Source organism: Sorex araneus, chromosome 1 (assembly GCF_027595985.1).
Source record: "Sorex araneus isolate mSorAra2 chromosome 1, mSorAra2.pri, whole genome shotgun sequence".
Classification (NCBI taxonomy): domain Eukaryota; kingdom Metazoa; phylum Chordata; class Mammalia; order Eulipotyphla; family Soricidae; genus Sorex; species Sorex araneus.
Genome location: NC_073302.1, coordinates 22811335 through 22836937, shown reverse-complemented (window position 1 = coordinate 22836937; position 25603 = coordinate 22811335). Strand labels below are relative to the sequence as shown.

The window sequence follows — 25603 nt, the reverse complement described above, 5'->3', positions numbered from 1 at the left end:
AAAACCAATCAGGAAAGCCTATTCTTGTTAAATATAAATATCTATTTAACACATATTCTTGTTAGATATAAACTTCAATCAGGCAAAAGTTCAGAGGTAAAAGAATTCACTGGGGTTGGAGAGATAGTACAGTAGGAAGGGTGCTTGCCATCCACGCGGCTGACCTGGGTTCAGTCCATATCATCTCCTACGGTCTCCCGAGCCCACCAGGAGTAATTCCTGAGTGCAAGGCCAGGAGCAACCCCTGAGCACCACTAGGCATGGCATCAAACCAAAAAGCGGAAAAAAAAAAATCACTCAATAAGAATGAACATTTAAGGCATCAAGAAAAAGACTTTGATGTGGATATGGGTAGTCATGAAAGTCAAATTAGCTAAAAGCAAAGAGGTAATGGGGTGGCAAAGAGCTTAAAAGGCCAGAGCACAGGCTTTACACACTGAGACCCCATCTGATCCCTGCACGCCATGGTCCCTGAGCTCCTGCAGCAGGGATCCTCAGACACAAAGCCGGGAGTAGACCCTAAGCACCAACCACCAGCAATAGTGGCAAAACTAAGACAAAGTAAAACAAAAGCGTTGGGGGCTGGAGCGATAGCACAGCGGGTAGGGCGTTTGCCTTGCACGCGGCCAACCCGGGTTCGAATCCCAGCATCCCATATGGTCCCCTGAGCACCGCCAGGAGTAATTCCTGAGTGTAGAACCAGGAGTAACCCCTGTGCATCGCCGGGTGTGACCCAAAAAAAAAAAAAAAGTAAAACAAAAGTGATGGGTGATGACATCACTGCGGTTAAGTGTTCATTTGCTCCTCCTAGAGAAACCTAGCCAGTCAGCTGACTGGAGTGCCTCCGTGGGAGAAGCTTCATTTCTACACAGTTCCTACTAACTTTACCATATGATAGACAGCTAAGACATGACAAATAGTGCTCATACACTAGAGCTTCCAGGGGTTTTATACGTTAATGCCAGCTCTCGCATTCCTTATTCCCTGCCACTACCTCGAGTGACACCTTCAGTCTGCAAGTGAGGATGATTCATAGCTGCTTGTACATCACCACATAAGGAACATATTAGTTGATATAAACCACAGAGATATGGGGGTGGTGTGGGGAGGAAAAACAGGTATTTTTCTTTTCCTTCTTTCTTCTTTTTTTTTTTTTTGTTTTGGGGCCACACCCAGCATCAGGAGTGACTCCTAGTTCTGTACTCTGTAATTATTCCTGGTGGGCTCAGGGGACCCATATGGAATGCCAAAGATAAAACCTGGGTCAGCTGCTTACAAGGTAAGTGCCTTATCTACTATACTGTATCTCTGGTTCTGAGTGGTATTTTTCAAACACAGCAAATAGACCAAAAATGTCTTAGACAAAAAGACAGATGGGCTGGAGTGCTCATGGGAGCTCTGGGTGCAATTCCTAAACCGCACAGTTCCCCAAGCATTGCAGAACCAACCCTGGAGCACTGAACTGGGGCGTAGTCCTCGAGCACAACTGACCATAGCTCTTGAACAACAACAACAATAAAAACAAACAAACTGAGCAGCCTTGGGGGTGCAGGGGAGATGGGAGAGTAAGGCAGAAATCTACCAATACATTTTTTTTTTTCTTTTTGGGTCACACCTGGCAATGCACAGGGGTTACTCCTGGCTCTGCACTCAGGAATTACCCCCCAGGGGCCCATATGGGATGCTGGGAATCGAACCCGGGTCGGCCGCGTGCAAGGCAAATGCCCTACCCGCTGTGCTATCACTCCAGCCCCCTACCAATACATTTTAAAGAAATGAGAAAAAACACTTGATATAACAATTATAGAAAACTGAACTGCAATACACAAAAGAACTGGCATACAATTACCAGAGTCAAATTTAAAATCATTGTTTCTAAGTAACCTGTGATAAAGGCATTGAAATTTGGCCAAAATAATATATAAAATCTCCATAAAGCTATGATCCTCAAAGAAACAGAAACAAATATTTAAGCAAAGTAAACCAGTAGACCATGAGATACTCTTTTTATGAAAAGATTATACAAACTTTTCAGGAAAAGGTTCATGGGTTTTTTTTTTTTTTTTTTTTTTTGGTTTTGGGTCACACCTGGTGATGCTTAGGTGGTACTCCTGGCTCTACACTCAGAAATTAAGTCCTGACGGTGCTTGGGGAACCATATGGGATGCCAGGGATCTAACCCAGCTCAGACCTGTGCAAGGCAAACACCTAACCCACTGTGCTACTCCTCCGGCCCATTATTTTACATTCGGAAACTATACTGCCACCGCAGCACTGTCACCCCATTGTTCGTTGATTTGCTCGAGCGGGCACCAGTAACGTCTCCATTGTGAGACTCATTGTTACTATTTTTGGCATATCGAATACACCACAGATAGCTTGCCAGGCTCTGCCTTGCGGGCAGGATATTCTTGGTAGCTTGCTGGGCTCTTCGAGAGGGAATGGAGGAATCGAACCTGGGTCAGCTGCATGCAAGGCAAATGCCCTATCTGCTGTGCTATCGCTCCAGTCTGCAGCCACAATAGCAATACAAATTAGCAGAAATCATTTTAAACTGAAATAAATTTATCATAATTATATTTCTAAATACAAATTATTTTTGTGTGTGGAAGTATATAAACAAACATATAAACATATAACCACCAAGTAACCAGATATTACTTTTTTGGGGGGCCAGAGAGATAGTACAGCGGGTAAGGGGCTTGTCTTTAATGCTGCCAATCCCTAACATCCCATAGGGTCCTCTGAGCACCACCAGGAGTGATTCTTGAGTGTAGAGCCAGGAATAACCCCTGAGCACCACTAGTTTTGGCAAAAAAACAAAAAACAACCAGAAAAAAAGAAAAAAAAACTTTATCCCTTTATCCAGTGTCCAAACAATGTCCCATCTGTGTATCCTGTATTTGCAAAGTATTCCTGTATTCTGTATTTGCACATTCATCTAGTCACCTACAGATACTCGGTGCTTTCTGTACTCCATTCCCCACAGAAGTTTAACCAGTTTGACTTTTCTGCTAAAGGTGTGGGACTAAAGGGTAAACTTATCTCGACCATGGGCAAAGGCTGCTGGTGACTCAGTATCAGAGTCAGTTTTCCCACAGTGATTCTTGTATAATAACAAAACCCTGAAGAAACATTCTCTATGTCCATATCAGACGACGATAAACTAAATCATGAACCATCACCAGACAGTATACAGAGCCATTTGAATATTAAAGAGTATATACCATGAAAAAAAGCACAATTAAGGCTGGAGATATAGTCCAAAGGGCAAATAATACATGCCAACAGACTGGTGTGTGATCTCCAGCAATACATGGTCTCTTGAGCACTGCCAGAGTGACCCCCAGAGCAACCTGCCGGGGGTAGTCACTGACTAGTAGTCTTGGGACATCAGATGTGACCCAAAAACCAAAAGAAGATTAAACAGAAAAAGCACAATTAAAAAAAATTTTCAACAAAAAAAAAAATGGCAAGGTAACATTTTCTTACTGCATAAAATGTCTAATGAAGGAGCCAGAGAGAAAACACAGAGATTAAGGGACTTGCCATGCATATGGCTGACCTTGGTTCGATCCCTGACGCTGTATATGATCCCCTGAGCACAACCAGTAGTAATCCCTCAACACAGAGGCAGGAATAAGCCCTGAGCACTGACCCCAAACAAAACACAACTAAAGTGAAAAAAAAAAACTGCACTATGTTCACTGCAGTACTATTCACAAGTAAAGATCTAGAAAACAAGCCAAGAGTTTAAGAACAGATGAGTGGATAAAGAAATCTATGGCACACATACACAATGAAATACTACTTACCTATAAGAAAAGCTAAAATCTAAAAGAAAATCTAATGCTTAAAAAGTTCAGTTTCCCTACAACCTGAGAGAAATTTTGACAGTATCACGCAGATCAAAATAAGCCAAGGGGAGAAGAACAAATGCTTAATGATCTCACTCATGTGTGCAATATAAAGAAACGTATCAAGGAAATAAACAGGTGACCAGTGATTATAGGCTTTCAGGGAGGGTCTAGAGAACTGAAATTGTTATGGAGGGGAGTGGAGGAGCAGAGAGGGAGAAGGGAATAGGAGGGGGCCTCATGACAGTGGTGGAGGCAGTTAGGACAGAGAAGGGACCACTATGACAATGACAGTTGGAAACAATCACTCTGGACAAGAACTGAGTGCTGGAAGGAGGTAAAGGGATACACACAGAATCTTTCAGTACCTGTACTGCATACCATAATGTTCAGAAGGAATGTGAGAAGAGAGAGAATGAGAGAAGAAATAGAAAGAGACAGAGGGAGAGAGAGAGAAAGAGAGAGAGAAAGTACCTGCAGTAGAGGCAGTCTAAGGGTGGGGGTCTTGGCGAAAAAAAAGGGAAACTGGGGAAATTGGTGACAAGAAATGTATACCGGTAAAGAAACGTTGGAACATTGTATGATCGAAACTTATCACAGTGATTTACAAGAAAGAAAGAAAAAAGACAGTGATAGAAGATGTTGGCATTCTGTTGGTAGGTGTGGTACAACAGTCACTGTATTCCAGAAATATCAACACGATTGTAAAACACAGTGCCTAAGTTATAAATATAGTTCTTGGGGCTGGAGTGACAGCACAACGGGAAGGGCTTTTGCCTTGCAGAGAGTCGACCTGAGTTTGACTCCCAGCATCCCATACAGTCCCCCGGTACCTCCAGAATTAATTCCTGAGTGCAGAGCTGGGAGTAAACGTGAGCATTTTGAGGTCTGGCCCAAAAGCAAACAAAATTCTTTTTTTGAAAAAATATTTAAGTTCTTTATTACTATAGACATAGGAAAAATTCCGAGATATACTGATAACAGAAACAGGGCCAGAGACAATGCAGGGGCTATAGAGCTTGTCTTACAAGTGCTGACCCTGGGTGGATCCCCAGCACCACAACACGGAGCTCCGAGCACAGGGCCAGAAGTAAGCCCTGAGTACTGCCAGGTGAAGCCCCCAAACCAAAAGCTAAAGTAAATAGTATGCCTGAAAAGGACACGCTGAAAAGTACTAGAAGGGCCAGAGATACTTATATAAGGGTCAATGAGGGCGGCTACTCTTCTGGTGTGGAGGTCCACATGGTCTCCCTGGCATTGCTTGGTACACTCCTGGAGGTCATGAGCTTGAGGAGCACCACATGGAAGGGATGAGCACCAAACCTCGAGTCCTCAAAGTCAGGTGTAGTATCATTTAGGGAGTGGCCCGTGGACCCCTGAGCACTGTTTGAGAGGCCCTGTCACCTTGCAAGAAAATGAACAAATATCTAAAAATGAGAAGTTATTGAAATTTAAAATTACTGGACATGGGCTGGAGCAAGAGTACATGCATGCCTTTTACATGAGGCCCACCTGGGCTCGATCCTTGGCACCCCAGATGGTCCTTTGAGCCCACCAGGAGTGATCTCCGAGCACAAAGGCAGGAGTAAGCCCAGAGCACAGTGGATATGGCTCCCAAACCAAAATAAATTATTGGATAATTTAACAATAAAGTAAGCAGAAGTAAAGAGACAACCAGTAAAAAAAGAAGCTTCTAATAAATTATTATTCAGAATGCAGCTCACAGAAATAAAAAATAGAAAATACAGATGTAGGCTGGAGAAATCAGAATAAACTGAGAGGATATAACACATTTCCAGAAGGAAAACACACACACACACACACACACACACACACACACACACACACATGACTTTCTTCCCCATAAAGGAAACAGTGCAAAGGAAAAAATACATAAAAATATACAAAAAGTTAGTTTCTCAAATAATAAAAGACTAATCAAGACATCCAAAGAGTTTTAATGAGAATCAACTTACAGAATATGAAAACTATGTAAAATAACTAAGGAATACTTGGAGAGAAAATCGAAGTTAGACCGAGAAACTTTCTACGAGAAACGATTAAAACCACAATAACTATACTCATATATTACACTCTATATTTAATTTTTAAGTAACAGAAAACTCTTCAAAGTGACACTTGCAGAGACAATTTAGATAATTTTTGTTAATACAAAAATGCAACTTCACACAAACTTAAGATCAAGACTGACATTCTGGGGCCAGTGCGACAGTACAGCAGGTGGGGCATTTGCTTTGCAATTGGTGAACCTAGGCTGGACCTCCAGTATGCCTTATAGTCCTGGCTGTGCCAGGAGTGATCCCTGAGCACAGGGCCAGGAGTGATCCCTGAGCACCACCAGTGTGGCCCAAAAAACAAATTAAAAAATAAGAACACTTGACATTCTGATGTGTTTTTTGTTTGTTTTTTTCTTTTCTTCTTGGCCACAGCAACAGTGCTCAGGGCTCACTCCTAGCTGTGTCCTTACAGATCACTCAAGGCAGGGCTCAGGGGTACCAGGGATGGAACCTGGGTCAGCCCTGCACCAGTTAAGTGCCCTATCCACCGAATACCTTGACATTCTAAAATTTAAGAAACAAATCATCATTAATATGCAAAACTTGAAGCAAATGATTATATGGGTAAAAAGACTATTATTAGTTATACAAAATTAATTGGAGGGCTGGAGCAATAGTACAGTAGGTAAGGCGACTGCTTTGCACACTTCATACGTGGGTTTCATCCCTGGAACCACATATGGCCTTCAGTGCCCTGCCAGAGTGATCCCTGAACACAGAGCCAGGAGTTGGCCCAGAGTACCGCTGGGTGTGGCCCAAGAACAAAACAAACAAAAAATTTTACAAAGAAAAAGAAAAAAAAATTAGTAAGTTTAGAAAGTAACTTTTAATAAAGTCAGAAAGGTAAATTTGTAACACAATTATTATGATGTCTACCTAATACTTTAAGATCTTAGTGGATAAATTTTTTTCTAGGACTTTTTTTTTTCTTTAGAAATCTGAAAAAAATCCAAGCAAAAAAGGATAAATGGCATACATGAATTAATAAATGAAACTTTAAACTTCAGAAAACCTGCTTTGTTATTCAAAATACAACTACTCACCAAAAGCAGCAGTCATTGGGGGCTCAAGGGATGGCTGGCCATCACCAGTAGGAAGGTCTAAGCGAGTGAAGTCTCTACTTTTGTCATTATTATATTTCACATTAAGGCTGGTGAGCTTGGAGAAGTCAATACGCAGAGTACAGCATGCATTATAGATATTCTGGCCATCCAGAGTCTAAAGCACGTAAGAAAGGGACTGATGTTTTTGCAAGATAATACTGATAAATCAAGCAAGCAGCCTCTACGCTGACAGAAAGCAACAATCAGATGTAAAGCAGAGAGCAAAGGTCCAAGTAACACTTGTTCATTTTCACCTCTGTCACTAACTGTCTGAGCTTAAGAGAGAAAAAGAAAATCTCTAACTCAATATTTCCCTTTGTAAAATAAGAATCATCCATATCTTATATATCTTATGGTAATACTAAATGGAAAAGGAGAAATAGAAAAATGTAGGCAACTAGTATGTGCCTCTGTATTAGCAATTATTATAATCACTTTGTTCACAGCAAAGTTATGACCGTTAGTATGAAATACATTTTCATGTTACTTGTCAGAATTGCAATATATGAAATATAATTATCTGTAGATTTTTCTGTACTTGCATTATAATACGTAGAATAATTTTAGGTCAGTCTTATTAAAGACCAAATATTAGATCACTCCCTTTATTTTTTTAGAACACTCCCTTTAAAAGTAATAAAAATTTACTAAAGGGATATTAGTGGTCAAGTATGATATTCAAAAATACTCAAATATATAAATGCCAGAAACTAAAACCTATTAAAAAATGCACAAATATACAAAAACATTTTCAATAAATACACACAACAGAATTAGAAATAGTGATGGACGTCAATAGATAAGCCAAACTGGATGTAAACTTTTATATCTTCTCAAATATCAAGGACACATGAACACACACACAAAAAAAAGACAAAATGATTCAACAGTGAATGTGGTGTTACAGTAGTAACAACTGACCCTGTTAGTCTGTGGCTGATTTGACAAAATAAAGGAACAAAGGAAAAATAAATCTATTAAATAAATCACATTTCATCAGATAAAATGGACTCAAAACTAGAATTTAAACATGGCAAATAAGAATAAGTCCTAGAGATTTGAGAAACCATATGAAGGTTTCTTCATATAAAGCCATTTTATATGAAGGGATCATTTTTAGTTCACTATGGAAGACAGCATGTAAACTGCTACATATAAAAGTAGTAAAATTTCATGTTATGTATATGAATATATGGACACACATGTATCACACACAGCAAACTCAACAATGGAGAAGACAACATGGCCTCCCCATTATAACTATAGTTAATATCAATTTAAAAATTAAAACGTATCATAATTACCATTTTTGCATAATGTGCATTCAATGGGTCAGCATACTGAAGCAAGGCTTGAAACTGATTATTCTTTGTGAAGGTGATTATCTTCAAGACTGCGCCAAATTTAGAGAATATCTGGAAAAAAAGTTTACATTAGAAAAAGTTAAGTGAACATATCTTTATAAATACAATTTGATTCACTAACCAACTTTGTTTTTAAATGATGGGTCCACATTTGGTGGTGCTTGGGGCTTACTACTGGCTCTGTGCTCAGTAATCACTCTAAGAGGTTCTCAGAGGATGCTATGTGGTGCTGGGGACTGACTCAGAGTCAGCTGTGTGCAAGGAAAACAAAGGCCCTAACACCTGTACTACCTATCTGGCCAACAAATCCAATTTTTTTTAAATAAAAAGGATTTCCTCTTATAGGAGAAAATATCATTCAATAAGACTTGTGGACACAAGTACACCCCATGGTTTCAGATTTCTATGTCCATACAGCCCTTTTCCAGACTTCTCTGCTGACCACCTGGTAAATTTTCACATGACCTTTTCCCAAAATGCAGGTTATGGAACAATGTCACTAGAAAATTCTCAGATTCTCCTAAAGCTCAATGGGTTCATTCTCTTCCCCAAGATTTATTTCTTCTTGGGATACCTATCAAACTCATCAGCAAATCTTTAGAAACATATCCATAATCACTACTTTCGAAGTCTATATTCCCACCAGTTTACCGCCATCTTTCGTCTGGACAATAACAAGAGCCTCTACTGAGTGTAGCAATAAAAATTTTAAATGTAGCAATAAAATTTTGTAAAAGCACAAATCTATCCTCACTCTTCTCTATTCAAAATTCTTGAATGGTTTCCCATCATAGTGGAAAGATTACAAAAACCGCATCAACTAACCCCTAACCTTCTCTTTGACCCTATCATTTATGACACTGCTTCTTTTATTTATTAAACTTTTTAAATAAATCACCACGAGATACAGTTACAGATTTGCAAAGTTTAGTGATTACGTTTCAGTCATACAATGATCAAGTACCCATCCCTCCACCGCCAATGTTCCCAGTATCCCTCCAGTCACCCCCTCCAACGCCCCCCAGCAGCCCCCGCCTCTGTGGCAGGCACATTCTCTTTTACTCTCTCTCTCCTTTTGGGTGTTACGGTTCGCAATACAGGTACTAAGTGACACCGATTCTTTTCCATTGTTGGGGTCTCCAAAGCAGGGCTCAGCTGCCTCAGGGTTACTCCCGGCAATCCCTGCCCTGGGTGAGCAGGTCCGATGGTTCAAATTTGGGGCCTTATGCAAGCAAGGTTTGTGTTCCATTTCCTTGAGCTAACTCTCCTGTCTCAATATTCCTATTCTAATGACAGAGTCTATTTCTTTTTTGGGGATACATCTGGCCATGCTCAGGGTTTAATTCCTGGCTGTGCACTCAGGAATAACTATTGGTGGGTCTCAGGGGACCATATGGGTACCAGGAATCAAATCCAGGTTGACCACATGCAAGGCAAGCACCCTACCCACTGTACTATCTTTCCAGCCCCAATTTCTAATCCTGGAACACTAAGCACATTTTCATTTTAGGGACTTTGGACCAATGTTTCTTATCTTTTGCCTCATATATCTAACCTTAAACACTCACATCTTTCAAGCTTCTGCTCAAATGTTATCACACTGGAATTATCTTCCCTAGCTTTCCTCGCTTTAAAGCATTGCTCCCATGTCAGTCATGATTTCCTTTATCATGAGCTAAAGGAAAAATGAACTTCTATAGACAATAGAAAACAATTTATCTAAATGCCAACTTTCCAGAAAAGAATATAAAATCAGCGAAGTAAATATAACAGGCACAACCGGGGCTGGAGCGATAGCACAGCGGGTAGGGCGTTTGCCTTGCACGCGGCCGACCCGGGTTCGATCCCCGGCATCCCATATGGTCCCCCAAGCACCGCCAGGAGTAATTCCTGAGTGCAAAGCCAGGAGTAACCCCTGAGCATCGCTGGGTGTGACCCAAAAAGAAAAAAAATATATATATATAACAGGCACAACCAACTCCATACATCTCTGGATTTCTCAATCACACTATACATAATATTTTATGGTATTACTTGTGTGAAATTATAATATTCACAAAACTGTAAGATCATGAACCAATTTTTTTGTGGTGGTGGGGATGTGTCTAATGTAAACAGGCATATGCTTTACAGCTGAGCTACACCCCTACCCAAAGATCAATATTTTATACAATGCAACTTTTTTGTATCTGACCATTAAAACTGAGTAATGTTATTAGCTGTTACACTTGCTTTAAATATATGCAATCCTTACAATGAAGATATAAAATAAACACCATTGATTTTTTTTTTTCGTTTTGGGGATCAAATCCAGCAGAGCTCAGAGCTTAATCCTGGCTGTGTGCTCAGGGATCATACCCGGTAGTGCCCGGGGGACTCTATGGAGCGCTGAGACTAGAATCCCAATTGGCCGCATGTAAGCCAAGCTCTACTCACTGAACTATCACTCCAGTTCCATGGTAATTCCTTTATATTAAGTAAGAAAATAGATATAGAAGGGATAATTATTTTTCTGGATCATAGAGAATAGCAAAATGTTTAGAACCAGGAGTAAAAATAAAGTCCGGACAAAAATAAAGTATATGGCAAATCCTTAACCATGCATCTTAGTTGACAGGGGGAAAGAGCTTATCTAACTGCAGAAATATTTTGTAAGGTTAAATTTAGGCCGAAAACTGGATAGAGATGAAGCTAAGCAATTATTTCAGAAACAGAAACTAGGAAACTGAAAACAGAAATGGATAAAGGTAGGAGTGATTTGGGACCAAAAAAATCAAAGGGCCAGGGAAGCTAAGTAAGTACCAAGTGTTAGGATGTGAGGATACAGAGATGGGGGAGAGGTTGTGCACGTAGGACCTTACGGGCTATGCTTGGGAGTTTGATTTTACTCTAACAGCAATGATAAGAAAGGCTGAAGCAAGGAGTGCTTTAACTGGCTGAGAGTTCTAGCCCAAAAGATATTAATAAAGACTGTCAGAATTACTACATTAAAAAAAAAAAAGTATTACTACTTCTCACATGAAGGACCACATGATCTTTGGGGGAGAGAAACAAAGTTACTTCCCTCAGGAAAATGATAAATGACAAGACCTCATGACCCTGACTAAGCGCACTGCTGACTGAGGGCAATGTTTAGCCACAAATGCAAGAAGCTTTTTATAAGTCAGTTTAAGTTAGCAATAGTTACAGTGTCAACAGAAGCAAAAGTAAACAAACCCTGCTGATGGACCACACAAAGTTCAAGGCGACTTTGTGGGATAAAGAGAAGAAAATATATCAGAATAAAAAAGATTCTACTGAACTCTTTTATGGAGCAACAGTGGCTATTGTGGCTATTAAAGCCCTTAGGATATGCTTCATAAACATGCCCACTCAGAAAATGAAACTCAGAAAACTAACAGAAAGAATGGCATATTCTGATTACTCCTATACATCACACAGAACTATAATGGGACATGAGTATGAGGCTCTATCGCTAACTGATAGTGACTGATAATGACTCTGGGAAAGTACTGTAACTCTGAGCCCTGCAGTGCTCAGGGCTTACTCTTCTCTCTGTGCTCAGGGATCACTCCTGGCAGTGCTTGGGTGTAATATATGGTACAGAATCCAGGTCAGCGGTGTGCAAAGCAAGAACCCTACCTGCTACACTATCTCTCTAGCCCATTATCTCTTACTCTCCGTGGTCTATGACCTGGTTCTTAAATTCCTTTCATTACTGGTCATGACTGTAAAATGTCTTTTATCAAGGCAGTTATGCTATATTAGTATCTGTCATCCAGGTAATTGACAGTTGAGCACTAATTAGTACTTAATCTGACATTCTTTATTACCTATTGAGCTATGTATACTTTCCTTTAAGAATTTCTTTTTTTAAAAAAAAGGGGGGGCCTCTGGGGGCTGGAGTGATAGTACAGTGGGTAGGGTGTTTGCCTTGCACTCGGCCGACTGACCTGGGTTCGATTCCCAGCATCCCATATGGTTCCTTGAGCACCGCCAGGAGTAATTCCCGAGTGCAGAGCCAGGAGTAACCCCTGAGCACTGCTGGGTGTGACCCAAAAAGCCAAAGGAAAAAAAATAGGGGCCTCCTCCAGCTGTATTGAGACTGTCTCAGAGCCCTCTTGGCAATAGGAGGTACAGTAGTGTCAGCTGCCAGCAATGCCGTGCTACTCTGACCCAACGATTCTGGATGCCACCGGGGTCAGCCTAGTGATACCTGAAGGGCCATGTGGTGCTGGGGAGCGAACTCACGGTCTTGCATGTTAGGCATGTGCTCCACCATTTGAGCTATCTGGAAGGGCCTCTTTCAGACATTTTCTTTTGTTTATTCATTATCTTTGGTACCCTTTCTAGCAGTGCTCAGGAGGTTCATGGGTAACCCACAGTCAATTAGGTTGGGGGCTCAATGCCAGGGTCCACAGATAGTAGAGGCCAGGCTGCTCTGGCCATGAGTTCTGGGGTGCCTGGAAGCTTGGAAGGCCGCACCCAGTGATGTTTCCAGAGCAGGCACATGTCTAAGGTACCCTGACCTCCCCATGAAATTAAAAACCTTCAAATGTAAGGAGTCAGTAGTTTTCTCTAAGGATGCTATTTTCTCAAGAAAAAGTGCAGTCACTGCTTTTACAGGAGTCCATACTTTGTTACTTTTCAAGCTCAGCTTACTATCTATATAAATACATATAAACGTAGAACTTCATACATATTCACGTTAGAATAAGACGATCAAAATTAGCCGAACCTGCTTCCTGCATGAAACAGAATGTGAACCTTTCTTATTTAAACAAACATTACCAAGAAAATCGATAATCTGAAAATGAAAGTCATAAGTACAAAAAGTTACTGAGGTCACATTGGATTGCTTTTGTAAGTGTTCCCTCTCACCTGATGAAGAACTTCCAGAGTGACGGGGTAAAAGAGGTTTTCGATAATTATTCGGAGAACAGGGCTCTGCCCAGGTAAGATTGGGCCTTCGCCGGCAGGAGCTCCGGGGAGGGCCAGACTTCCCGACTGAACAGCGCTGACGGCCTGCAGTGCAGCTTGGACTCTCTAGGAACAATAAAAAATGAGAACATTCGATTACACAGACACATTACAGGAACTAAAAGTTATCTGCTCTCTATAGTAACAGTTAAATCAAAATCGTTATCTCTGAATGCACATGGACTAACGTTTTAATCAGCTGAAAGTCAAAAGAACCGATGATAAAGACAAACCAGATCAGCACCTCCTTCCCAAATGCCTCAAGAAAATGGGACGTGGGTCAGTGGTAGTGTGGCTGCCTTGCCGTAGGGGAGGCCCCAAGTTTAACCCCAGAGTTCTGCGACTCAGAGAAGCACGTGCCTTGCAGGCAGGAGATCACAGGTTCGGTCTCGGTGTTGCTCCACATGCTGAGTGGGAACCTGCTAAGTGCAATCCCCAAGTGACTCCTGTGCCACAACCAAGTGTGTGTGTTGTCAGCATTGAAGTGTGTCTACCCTGTTGAACTAAAGTGTGTAAGCAACGCGGCCAAGTGCATGAAACCTTCGGTCATTGCCAACAACAGCAAAGGGAGGGAAAGACAGGGAAGAAATCAAATGTTCTTTGTATTGTTACTTGCAACTCTTTCAACTTTACAGCTATCAAAATTTAAAGACAGTATCCAAAAAAAAATGAAGTGCCCCACCCTATGTCAGACTGATTTCACCGGGGCACCTCAGAAGTGGGGAGGGATGTCCCTCTGCCTGCTCCAAATGCACCCCAGGAGATGCAAACCTCCAGAACTCAACCACCTTGTCACAGCTGATCTTCAGGCTCCTTCCGAACCTCCCATGCATGATAATGAGCTGAAAAACCCAGCTATGTGGAACTAGTGACTGAAAACTCCAGGCTTCCTGGAGTTGGGAATGGGCCACCTCCTCCCATCTCCCCGCTCTCTCGGTCACACCCACAAACTTCCCTGGGCGCCATTTAAGCACATTAATGGCCATGATCCAGAGACTCACAACGGAATCTCAGAAGAGAGCAGCACACCACAGAGTTGCCTCCAGACTCCAATTATTTAAAATATTAGAGTTCCAGGAGTATGTGCCTGACATCTCACACTATGCATAACAAGCAATACAAAATAATTTTAGCATCTGCCTGTGGGGCAGGCTGGTAGTGGGAAAATTCAAATGGTGGTGGGAGGTGTAATGGTGGTGGGATTGGTGTAGAAATAGTGAATGGAATAATTATTATGATTATTATAACTTTATGAAAATAAAATTTTAAAAAAGGGAACGTTGAAGGGGAAAAAGCAATTTAATCATTCTAGTTTCTTACTGATTTCTTAAGTATGGTGATACTTTGTAAAATGTTTGTGTAACACACACACAGACACACACAAATCCTGTCATTTTGATGTAGTTATTTTCTTCATTTTCCATCTTTCTTTTGCTGTTGGATAGGGTATGTAGACACACACACACACACACACACACACACACAGACCTTGTTGACACTTGGCCACAGTGCTTGTTAGAGGCTTGTTCTGTAGTGCTGTGGTGCTCATGTACAATGCCACAGTGCTTGCTTGCTGGAGGTTGAACTTCTGGCCACATTCCTCGTACATTATTTTGGTTGCAGTGCTCATTGGGGGTGACACTCTTTTGGCTGTAAACTGCTTGAGCAGTGGGGATCTTAGAAACACCGAACGTGCAGTTGTACCAGGGATGAACTCAAGGCTTCATACTTGTGAGATAAGCACATTAGCCACCGAGTCATCCCTCAGTCCCCGATGACTTTCATTTTTATACATTCCATTTCTGTGCAATTTTAAGTTAACATTTGCTTTGTTTTCATGATTTAAGTAACTTAAACCATCCTAATAAAAGTACTTCCCAACATTTTGATTAAAAAAACTTTAAGTATTGCTATAAAGTTTGGCAGTCAATTTCTTTCTGTTATCAATAACTGAAAAGCTTTCACTTTCATACTTTATGAAACTTTTTTATGCCTGTACATAATGCATACCATGTGCAGACTTTTATTTACAGATGCACAATTCCAGATACTGTCTCCAAAGGCTCTGATAGTAATACATGATATACTGGCTCCCAAGTAAGATTTTACAAGAAACAAAAGGTTCCACTGCTTTCAAAAGTTTGAAAATGATTCCCAGTTCCAACCTGAACCTGTATTATGGCCAAAGGTAAACTGGGGAGGTCAATCAATTTAAAAAGATACATAAATGACCTAGGGATGTGCAGACATGGGCACTGAACTAGTTGACATAACTGTATCCACCATCACCTCCATACACTTACAAGGTAAAAAGACAAACTGGGGGAGGCGGGGGGGGGGGGGTGAAACCCACCCACAGTGGTGTCCAACAATGTCCGACGATGATGGAAATGTTCAATATCTACACCGTTCAACACAGTACCTCAAAATGACATATGTCTAGTGAGTATTTGAAACAGGTTTAGTACAAGTATTTTAAAATTTATTCATATTTAGCGACATGTAGCTAGTGACTACCATAATGAATGTCATAACCCTAAAATGTCTAGGAAAAATTATCATCACAGTAAAGTTCTATGTGGAATGATGTATGATTCCTTTCCATTGTTAGAATGATTAAATACTGTCACAACTGACTTTATTTGATCATTCCATCAACCTATCAATTCTTTCTACTAACAAATTCTATACATATGCTTCCTACTTCTAGTAATTATTGCTAATGTGATTTTTGATCTGCTTCTTTCTCTGTTCTTCCATATTTGGACAAAGATACCATTGTCGAGAGATCAGAGTCACATCCTAATCATTCTTTTTACTTTCTTCCCCTCACCCCCCTTTGGCTTTTGGACCACATCTGCAGGGGCTGAGGGCTGCTCCCAGCAATGCACAGAAACCATGTAACATGAGGTGCAAACTAGGACTCTCACATGCAAAGCCTACATTCCAGGCTCCAGGCCCCTGAACCTGTTCCACCATCCATTCTGAAGTTTTCAACGTATGCTGCATTAGTAGACATAAAAAAAAATACTTTTTCATAATAATAATTTGAAAAAAAATTACACTGAAAAAAAAAAAAAGACTTATAAGAAAGACTATAGTGGGATCAGAGAACTTGTACAGAGGGTATGGGTATTTGCCTTAAAACAGGCTAACCTGGTCTCAATCCCCAGCATTTCATATGATCCCCTGAACAACAGCAGGAGAAATTCCTGAGTGCACAGCTAGGAGTGTCCCCTGATGCCCTGATCATCACCAGGTATGGACCCAAAACAAAAAGAGAAAAAAAAGGGGGGGCTATAGTTCCAACATTCAATTAGGCAAAAACACATTTCAGTACAAAAACGGAACAGGTTTATTGCTATTCAGTACTCACTACTAAGGACAACAGAAATGCCAAATAAACAAGCAAGTGAAAAATAACTTCTGAGAGTGAAGGCATATTTCTGACACATATAAGGTAAATGACCTGTGTATCTGATGCTACGAGAAGGCAGAATTCCTATAACGAGAGAGTTCTTAAAATGTTTCAGCTGCAAACTCTCTGGAATGGCCACATTAACTATTAACAGAGAAGACAGCAACCACATGAATAGTGTTCTACTGAGGTGGGAAATACCTTCTCCATTTAAAACTCAAACATACGCACCTAAATACTGTGATGACACTAAAAAACTGAGATGCAAATGAATAAGCATACATAGATTAAAAGTATTCAGTTTAATTATTTTATAAAATCATTAAAAATGATTTTGCTTTGTTTTTTGAATGCAGTGCAGGTTGGGGCTACTCTCATTTTGATGGTTGGTGGGTGGTCAGCCTCACTGGTGCTCAGAAGTCTGAGCAAAGTATGTTTTTAGCTTGTTGAACTAGCTCTCCAGCCCTAGCTAATTTTTAAAGGTAAATTCTTTTAGTGGATCTGTCTTTGTAGAATTATAAACTTATACTCATAAGCTCAAGAAAAACCATACAATAATGATTGCTATTAACACAACCATTTCTCAAATGCCATACTTTAAAATATGATCTAAATATTTTGTTTTAATTTAAGCAAAGAGACAAAAAATACTTCATATTCATTCAACCCTTTCAGTAAGTATGTTTTCACATGTCTGGGGATATCTCATTATTCAGAAAATAAAAGGAGCTAAAACAGCTTATCAGCTTCCAGGGACAGGCAAAATAAAAAAACATCTTTATGTTTACAAACAGGTCCCTTCATTTTTGACTTCAGCTTTGGTATAAAATTTTTGAATAAAAGAAAAATTGTATTTCATCAAATGCCAATAAAAAAATTGCATAAAGGTATCACAACATAAAGTATCACAGCGTAAAGGGTACTACTGGGAAGAAATCAAGACTCTCCAAGAATAAACTAGGTCATCTGGGTTAGCTTTGGTTGCCATGCAACTTGGATTACTCACCATTTCCCTTCAGAATAATATAGCCTGTAAGAGTTTTACTGAATTGTTTGCTCTTCAAAATTTATACACTACCATTTTTTGAAATCAAACTAATGAAAACCTTGCATGAGTTAAAATGAAGAAAAATTTAAAACCCTACTAAAAGAAATGATTTAACTTCCTCCTTCTAGGAAGGCAATATATCGTTTTCAATTAATCTATAAAATCAAGTCAATTTTAGCTCTGTTTTTGGGGGTTAGAAATTATTAAAATAACTATAATGTATTGGTACATTCCAATCTGAATTGCCCACATCCCAACCTAGGGGTGTGTTAAATCCTTTACTGTACTCCATGGAGAAAAATCTCTTTCATGTTTCCTAAATTAATTTTTTTTACTTTAAAAATTCTAATGTGGGGCTGGAGCAATAGCACAGCACAGCAGGTAGGGCGTTTGCCTTGCACACAGTGGACCAGGGTTCGATTCCCAGCATCCCATATGGTTCCCTGAGCACCGCCAGGGTTAATTCCTGAGTGCATGAGCCAGGAGTAACCCCTGGGCATCGCTGAGTGTGACCCAAAAATCGAAAGAAAAAAAAAATCTAATGTATCTATAAGATAAACAAAATATATTAACTAGTTAATTAAAAAAAAAAGTGAGAATGAAGAATAGGGTTCAAACCAAGAACATATTAAGCAAAGCGCACACTGAAACAGAATGGAATCCCAAGAGTCTAGATTAGACGTGGAGTGTATCCTATGGGAGCACACACACATGAATGTATATTGGGGATATGCAAGCTGAATGTGTAGGGAAGTTTAATAAATGTGTCTTGTACATAAGCACAGCACCAGTATGGATATAAGATGAACAACAAATTTTACATAAGGGAGCAATGGATCAATAAAAAAAGTAACTAAAAGAAACTGGTAGGGGAAGGGGACCAAAATACTACCCTTACCCTTTACCTCCAAAATGATACTAATGTAACAAGTTTTGAATCTTAAGATTAAAAACTAAGGGCCAGAGCAATAGCACAGCAGGTAGGGCATTTGCCTTGCATGTGGCTGATTTGGGTTCGATCCCCAGCATCCCATATGGCTCCCCCGAGCACTGCCAGGAGTAATTCCCGAGTGCAGAGCCAAGAGTAACCCCTGAGCATCGCCGGGTGTGACCCAAAAAGAAAAAATAAATAAATAAATAAAATAAAACTATGGGGGGAAAACCCAAATGTATGAAAATATAGGTTAAAAACAAATAAAAAATTTTTTTTGTATGCTGGGTAGTTGCCAAGAATGGTACCAAGGTTAGAAAATACAATTTTAAGAGACTTAATTATTCTAACTAAAATCTGGCTTGTTTTATTTTTTTGGGCAAACCTAGCTGACCTGGACCTATGCTCCTGGGCTTCTTGTCTTCAAAGAATGCACTCAAGTCCTTTCAGTCATCTCCCTCACCCTAAAAATATTTTAAAATTTTATTATCTTGAGGGGGGGGGGCTGGGAGACACTCAGGGGTTCACTTCTAGTAGTGCTAAGGATTGTATTGTGTCGGGGTCCACCCCAGGCCTCCCAAATGCAAAACAAGCACTCCAACACGCTAATCTTATCTCTCCAGGTGCCTAAAAATATATTTCAAATTGCACTAGCAGACATAAATCATAAAGGCAGAAAGGAGATTCGTGGCTGGAGGGGGCTGGGATAATAAGAAGGAAGTGGTAATGGGGAGTTAAGTATTTCATAAATCTGGAGTTTTAGTTTAGAAGGATGAAAAAGTCTTGGAAACAAAGGTGATGAGTTGCACATTGTACTTACATTACTGAATGATAACACCCAAAACCAGTTAAAATGAGGGCTAAAAGTGTAGCTTAGTAGGAGAGAGTTTGAGGTTCTGATTGTTAAGGTCAATGTTTGAGGTCATGGTGGTAAATTTTAAATGTTATTGATAAATATGTTTATGGGATATATGTATACATATACAATGTACACACTTTTATATTTACTTAACAACAATTTTTCTTTTAAACTTTTGAGTTGCACTTAACAGTGTTTAGGAGTTGATCTTGGCCATATTCAGGGGATGGGGCAGTACTGGGGATTGAACCAGGGTCAGCTGTATGCAAGGCTAGCACCCAAACTCTTGAAATATTCCTCTGTGTCTTTACCACAATTTTTAATGAGTAAGAAGTATATTTACATGAGGCCGGAGCGATAGTACAGCGGGTAGGCCGTTTGTCTTGCACACGACCGACCCAGGTTCGATCCCCGGCATCCCATATGGTCCCCCAAGCAGCGCCAGGAGTAATTCCTGAGTGCAGAGCTAGGAGTAACCCCTGAGCATCGCTGGGTGTGACCCCCCAAAAAGAGCAAAAAAAAAAAAGGTTTATTTACAGAAATTATAATATATTTTACCAAATAAAAATATACAATTTCTCACCTATTATAAACAGAAAAACATCTTACGCAGACTTTGTTAGTAGTACCCTAACACATAATATTAATAGAAAGATTATAACATATGATTAAATAAAAGATGTGCAGAAACGCTATCCCAGCATTTTACTGCTAGAACTGTAAACTAATAAATGCTGGGAATATGCTAACATGTAAGAATGTTACTTCAGAACAATTTGTAACAAATTATAAAATTAGAAACAATATCAATCACTAGCAACAAGAAACTGGCTAAATTATGGTTGTATTGTGTAAGAAAGTATATTACAATCATTTAAAAACTATGACTCTGGGGCAAGAGCGGTAGTCCAGCAGGATAGGTGCTGGCTTTGCACACTACCGACCTGGATTTGATCCCCAACACCCCACATGGTTCCCTGAGCGCTGCAGGAATGATTCCTGAGTGTAAAGTCAAAGCAAACACCCTAAGCATTGCTGGGTGTCGCCCCAAAGTAACAACAAAAATTATGACTTCAAAGGGCTGGAATAATAATACGTTGGGTAGAGTGCTTGCCTTGCAAGCTACTGACCTGGGTTTGATCCCTGGGACCACATACAGTTTCCCAAGCACAAACAGGAGTGCAAAGCCAGGAGTAAGTCCTAAGCACACTGGGTATGGTCCCCAAACAAAACTATGACTTTAAGAGTAGAGAAGATGGCTCAAGGGGCTAGAGTGCGTGCTTGAGTTTAGCACTGCTAAATTCTGAGCACCACTGAGTAACCCCTGAGTACTTAGGGTGTAGCCCCAACACTCACACACAGATTATGATTTCTATATTTATTATCAGTTTCCATCTTGTTAGTGGTCCAATACCCATTTTGGCACTTTGGTTGTGGTGGTGCAGTAGTCTGTACTCCAAAAGCATAAACCATCAATACTGTTATAAACTATTTTAAATCCATCCGTTTTAAACTATTACAAATCCATTAGGATTCAACTGAGTTAATTATATGCATAAACAAAAATACAACCAAATAGAGAAAAGTTGCGTACCAGAGTATTAGCAATTTAGTTATTATTAGTCATATCTAGGCAACTGTGGTTTTTTTTCCCTGTTGTTTCTTACTTTTACTTTCCTTAGATTTTCTGAATGTTTTACTATGTTTATAAATTTATAAATTTGGCAATTTTGATTTCTCCTATTGTTTTGGGGAAAGAGAGACTGAGCTATACCTGGTGGTGCCAGAGCCTTAGGCCTTTCCTGGCTCTGTGCTCAGGAGTCACTACTAGTGTTGCTCAGGGACTTTCTATGATGCTGAGAACCAAATCAGGGCTGGCCACATGCAAGGCTTAAACCCTACACAATCTCTCTCTCAATTTTCTTCATGTTACAAAAGTCTATACAAACTTAAAAATATCTGGCATTTTATTTAGATATATAAATATATTTTATATATCTTACAATATCTTATCTTATAATATAATTATATATTTATATAAACATATAAATATATTTTATAATATAGGGCTTATTATAGAAAAATAGAACCTCTTAAAACATATTAAGGATTACATGCAGAAAATGTCACATAATTAAATGTGGAATAGTATATTCATCAGCTTGTATGGTAATGACTTTCAACAGAATCAGAGAACTAAATGGTTCTTCTGATTAAAAGAGTACAGGAGCCAAAAGGCTCTTAACATAATCAAAAATCTTATACGATATTTGATTTGCAATTTTTTTCTATCCTTATGTAACTAACTGTAAATTACCATTTAACTACTTAGAAATCAACCTATAGAGACACAAAAGATTCAACATAAACTAAATCAAAATTAAAAACTGGAAAATGAGGTAAAAAAAATAACGGTATTTTGGGACCAGAGTGACAGCACAGCAGGGAAGGTGCTTGCATTGCATGTGGCTGGCCTTGGATTGACTGCCAGCACCCCCATTTAGTCCTGAGCTTTCCGGAAGTGATCCCTGAGCACATATTTCACCAGAGGTGAAACTTGACCATAGCTGGTGTGGTCGTCTCCTCAAAGAGAATGATATTCTTCATTACATGCTTATCTTAGGAGCAAAGCATCAGCCTGAAAAAATACTGTAAATGGGGCTGGAGCAATAGCACAGAGGGTAGGGCGTTTGCCTTGCACGCGGCCGACCCAGGTTCGATCCCCAGCATCCATTATGGTCCCCCAAGCACTGCCAGGAGCAATTCCTGAGTGCAAAGCCAGGAGTAACCCCTGAGCATAGCTGGGTGTGAGCCCCTCCCCCCCAAAAAAAGAAAAAACACCGTAAACAACTACATAAATCACAACATCTAAATAAAAAAGCCATAACAATATAGCATTTCTTTTTTTCCCCCATGAACATGTTTCTAAATGACATTTTCTTCTTTTTCCTAAAACAGGAAAATGAGGTAAAAAAATATGTAAACTAATAAAATATGTAAATAAACTAAAAAAATATGTAAACTTCAGTGAGAATTTACATCTTTACAAATAAAGTACCCTAAGAAGAAGGAAAACATGAATTTTTCCCCTCCAAAAAATGGAAAATTCACTGTAAGTTATTGAAATACACATTCATATAGTTTTTTAAATGCCATTAGTACTTACAGCTTGATTAGGTAGATTGTCAGTCTTAAGTTCTCTGTGATTGGAATACTGAATAAAAACAGGCTGGCTCCGAAGGTGAGGAGTAACAGGAGTGTAGTAATTCACCATAGTAACAGCTGCTTCCTCAGAAGCCATTTCTAAGAAAGCCTGCAATAAATACAAGATGAGGGTAAAGCAAAAGCTCATATTTTTTGAAAGACAAGAACAATCTGTCATTCTATTTTGTTCTAAACTCATGTTCCTCTACAGAGGTAGTATGGCTCTCAAGCAGAAGAAAAACACTTGTCTTAAAGTTTATCACTGATGTTAAATGTAAACATATTTGAAATGTTGGGTTCAATAAAGGATATTAAAACAGAAAACTGCAAGCTGTAAATGACCATATGTAGTTTTTTTTCTTAGTTTCTTCTAAAATCTAAAAATAACTAAAAATGTAAAAGTAAGTATGTCAGACAAACCCACAGCTTAGTATGACACAACTCAGATTACTTAGTACAGTTTGTACTATCTGTAGGCTAACTTTTAAATGTAAGATGCAGGGCTAGAGGGACAATACCGTGGGTAAGCATTTACCTTGTATGCAGCTGACCCAAGTTCAGTGCCCGGCATCCCATTATGGTCTCCCGAACCTGCCAGGAGTAATCCCTGAGTGCAGAGCTAGGAGTAAGCCCTGAGCACCACTTAGGTGTGGCCCCCAAACCAAAATAAATAAAATGTGAGATGCAAAAAAGAACTGTTGAATCAAATCAATGCAAATTCTGATTAAGAAATTCTACTATTTTATTAATGCAGAAGGGCATTTACCTAGCAAGTATGTACCAAGCACTTCAGATTACATATAATCTATAAAATATGTATTAACTAAATGTACTGAACACAAGGATGTCTATATGCCTACATACCAAATGTCCACGTATAAAACTTTATCTCGGTTTCTAGTTACCTTGTCTAATGTTCCTACTTGGTAAATATTCCCTACTACCACTTGATAGATCGACTGGAGGAAAACTCAGCAAGGAAAAACAGAACTTTAGGAAGAAATGGAAATGAGGGAATTAGTTTATATAAGTAAATAAACACATATATACGTGTACAGCCACAAAACATATCTCCATAAAGTCAAGAGGATAGAAATCATATCAACTATCTTCTTAGACCATAATGCTCTGAAAATAGAAGTTAACCACAAACAGAAACAGAGAAATAACTCTAACACTCAGAAATTAAACCACTCACTACTGAATAATCAGTAGGTCAGAAGGAAATCAAAAGATTTCTGGAAACAAAGGTCTTCATTCTAAGACATAAGACATTAGAAACTGTGGGACACAGCAAAAGTAGTGCTAAGAGGAAAGTTTATGGCTCTGCAAGCATTCATCAGGAAGGAAGAAAAGATTCTCATAAATAATCTGATTGCACAGCTTGAGAAACTGGAAAATGACCAATAAAAGAAGCCCAAAGCAAATGAGGAAAGAAATAAAACTTAAAGCAGAAATTAATGAGTTGGAATAAAAAAAATCCAAAAAATTAATGAACCAGGAGCTGGTTCTTTGAAAAATAAACAAGATGAGTAAACCACTAGCAAGTCTTACAAAGAGAGAGAGAACCCTAATTAACTGAATCAGAAATGAAAGGTGGGGGGTGAATATCACAATAGATTAACACAGAAATTCAAAGGATTATCAGAAATTACTTTGAAAATCTTTATTTATGCCATGAAGGAAGAAAACCTAAAAATAAATAAATAATACCTGAGCAGATTTATAAATATTGAGAAAACCGAAAAGGCAATCAAAAAGAAAAGGACAGGGCCAGGTGGATTCATTAGTGAGTTCTTCCAAAAAAGACCTGCTGCCAATCCTTTTCAGGTTCTTCCAAGAAATGGAAGAAACAGAAGCACAGGAGAAATTATTTGCTCACTATTCATCTGACAGTGAGATTTAATATCCAAGATCTTTAAAACATATGAAAAAATGCCTTATATCATAAACCACCAGGGGAATAAAAATTAAAACAATGAGATATTACCTCACACCATAGAAACTGGCACTTATTTGAAAAAAAAAAAATCCACCATGGGTCAGAGAGACAGTGGGGATCAGAGAGATAGTACAGCATGTAGGGAGTTTGCCTAGTACGCAGACAACCCAGGCAAATCCCCTGCATCCTATACGGTTCCCCTATCACCACCAGGAGTAATTCATGAGTGCAGAGCCAGGAGTAAGCCCTCAGCACTTCCAGATGTGACCCAAACCCCTCTTCCCTCGCCCCACCCACCCAAAAAAACAAAAAGAAAAATAAAAAACAAGCACCATCAGTGTTGGCAAGGATGTGGGAACAGGGACACTCATTCACTGCTGATGGGTATGCTGACTGGTCCAGTCTTTTTGGAACACAATATGGATATTCCTCAAAAAACTCGGAACTGAGCTCCTGTGTGACCCAGCAATTCCACTCTTGGAAATATATCCCAATAGTCCAAAAGTACAATGCAGAAGAGACATCTGCACTCCTGTGTTTACTGTAGCATTGTATACAATAGCCAAGATATGGAAATAACCCAAGAGTCTGTGAACAGATGACTGGATAAAGAAACTATGGTAGATATACACAATGGAATACTACTCAGTTATAAGAATACTACTCAGCCTTAAGATAAAAGTCATATGCTTTGCTACCATGTGGATGACTGTAAATATCATGATGACTGAAATCAAAGAGAGGGGAAAAGACTCAGAATGATCTCTCTCATATGTGGGATATTCTTCATAGAAGAATATAAAGTGCCAAAGGCAACAG

The 25603-nt window shown here is 39.4% G+C and overlaps 1 protein-coding gene across 3 annotated transcripts in view; it reads right to left on the bottom strand.

Annotated features, from left to right (window-relative positions):
* The window catches only part of PTBP3 (polypyrimidine tract binding protein 3), an 87576-nt gene that overhangs the window by 17432 nt on the left and 44541 nt on the right, over positions 1–25603 (bottom strand). For all 3 annotated transcript variants that reach the window (XM_055121911.1, XM_055121896.1, XM_055121904.1), the window contains 4 exons: positions 22805–22951; positions 13284–13448; positions 8343–8453; positions 6979–7153 (listed from right to left, as the gene is read on the bottom strand). In XM_055121911.1, coding sequence (XP_054977886.1) covers positions 6979–7153; positions 8343–8453; positions 13284–13448; positions 22805–22951 — 598 coding nt within the window. The remainder of the gene's footprint in view (positions 1–6978; positions 7154–8342; positions 8454–13283; positions 13449–22804; positions 22952–25603) is intronic.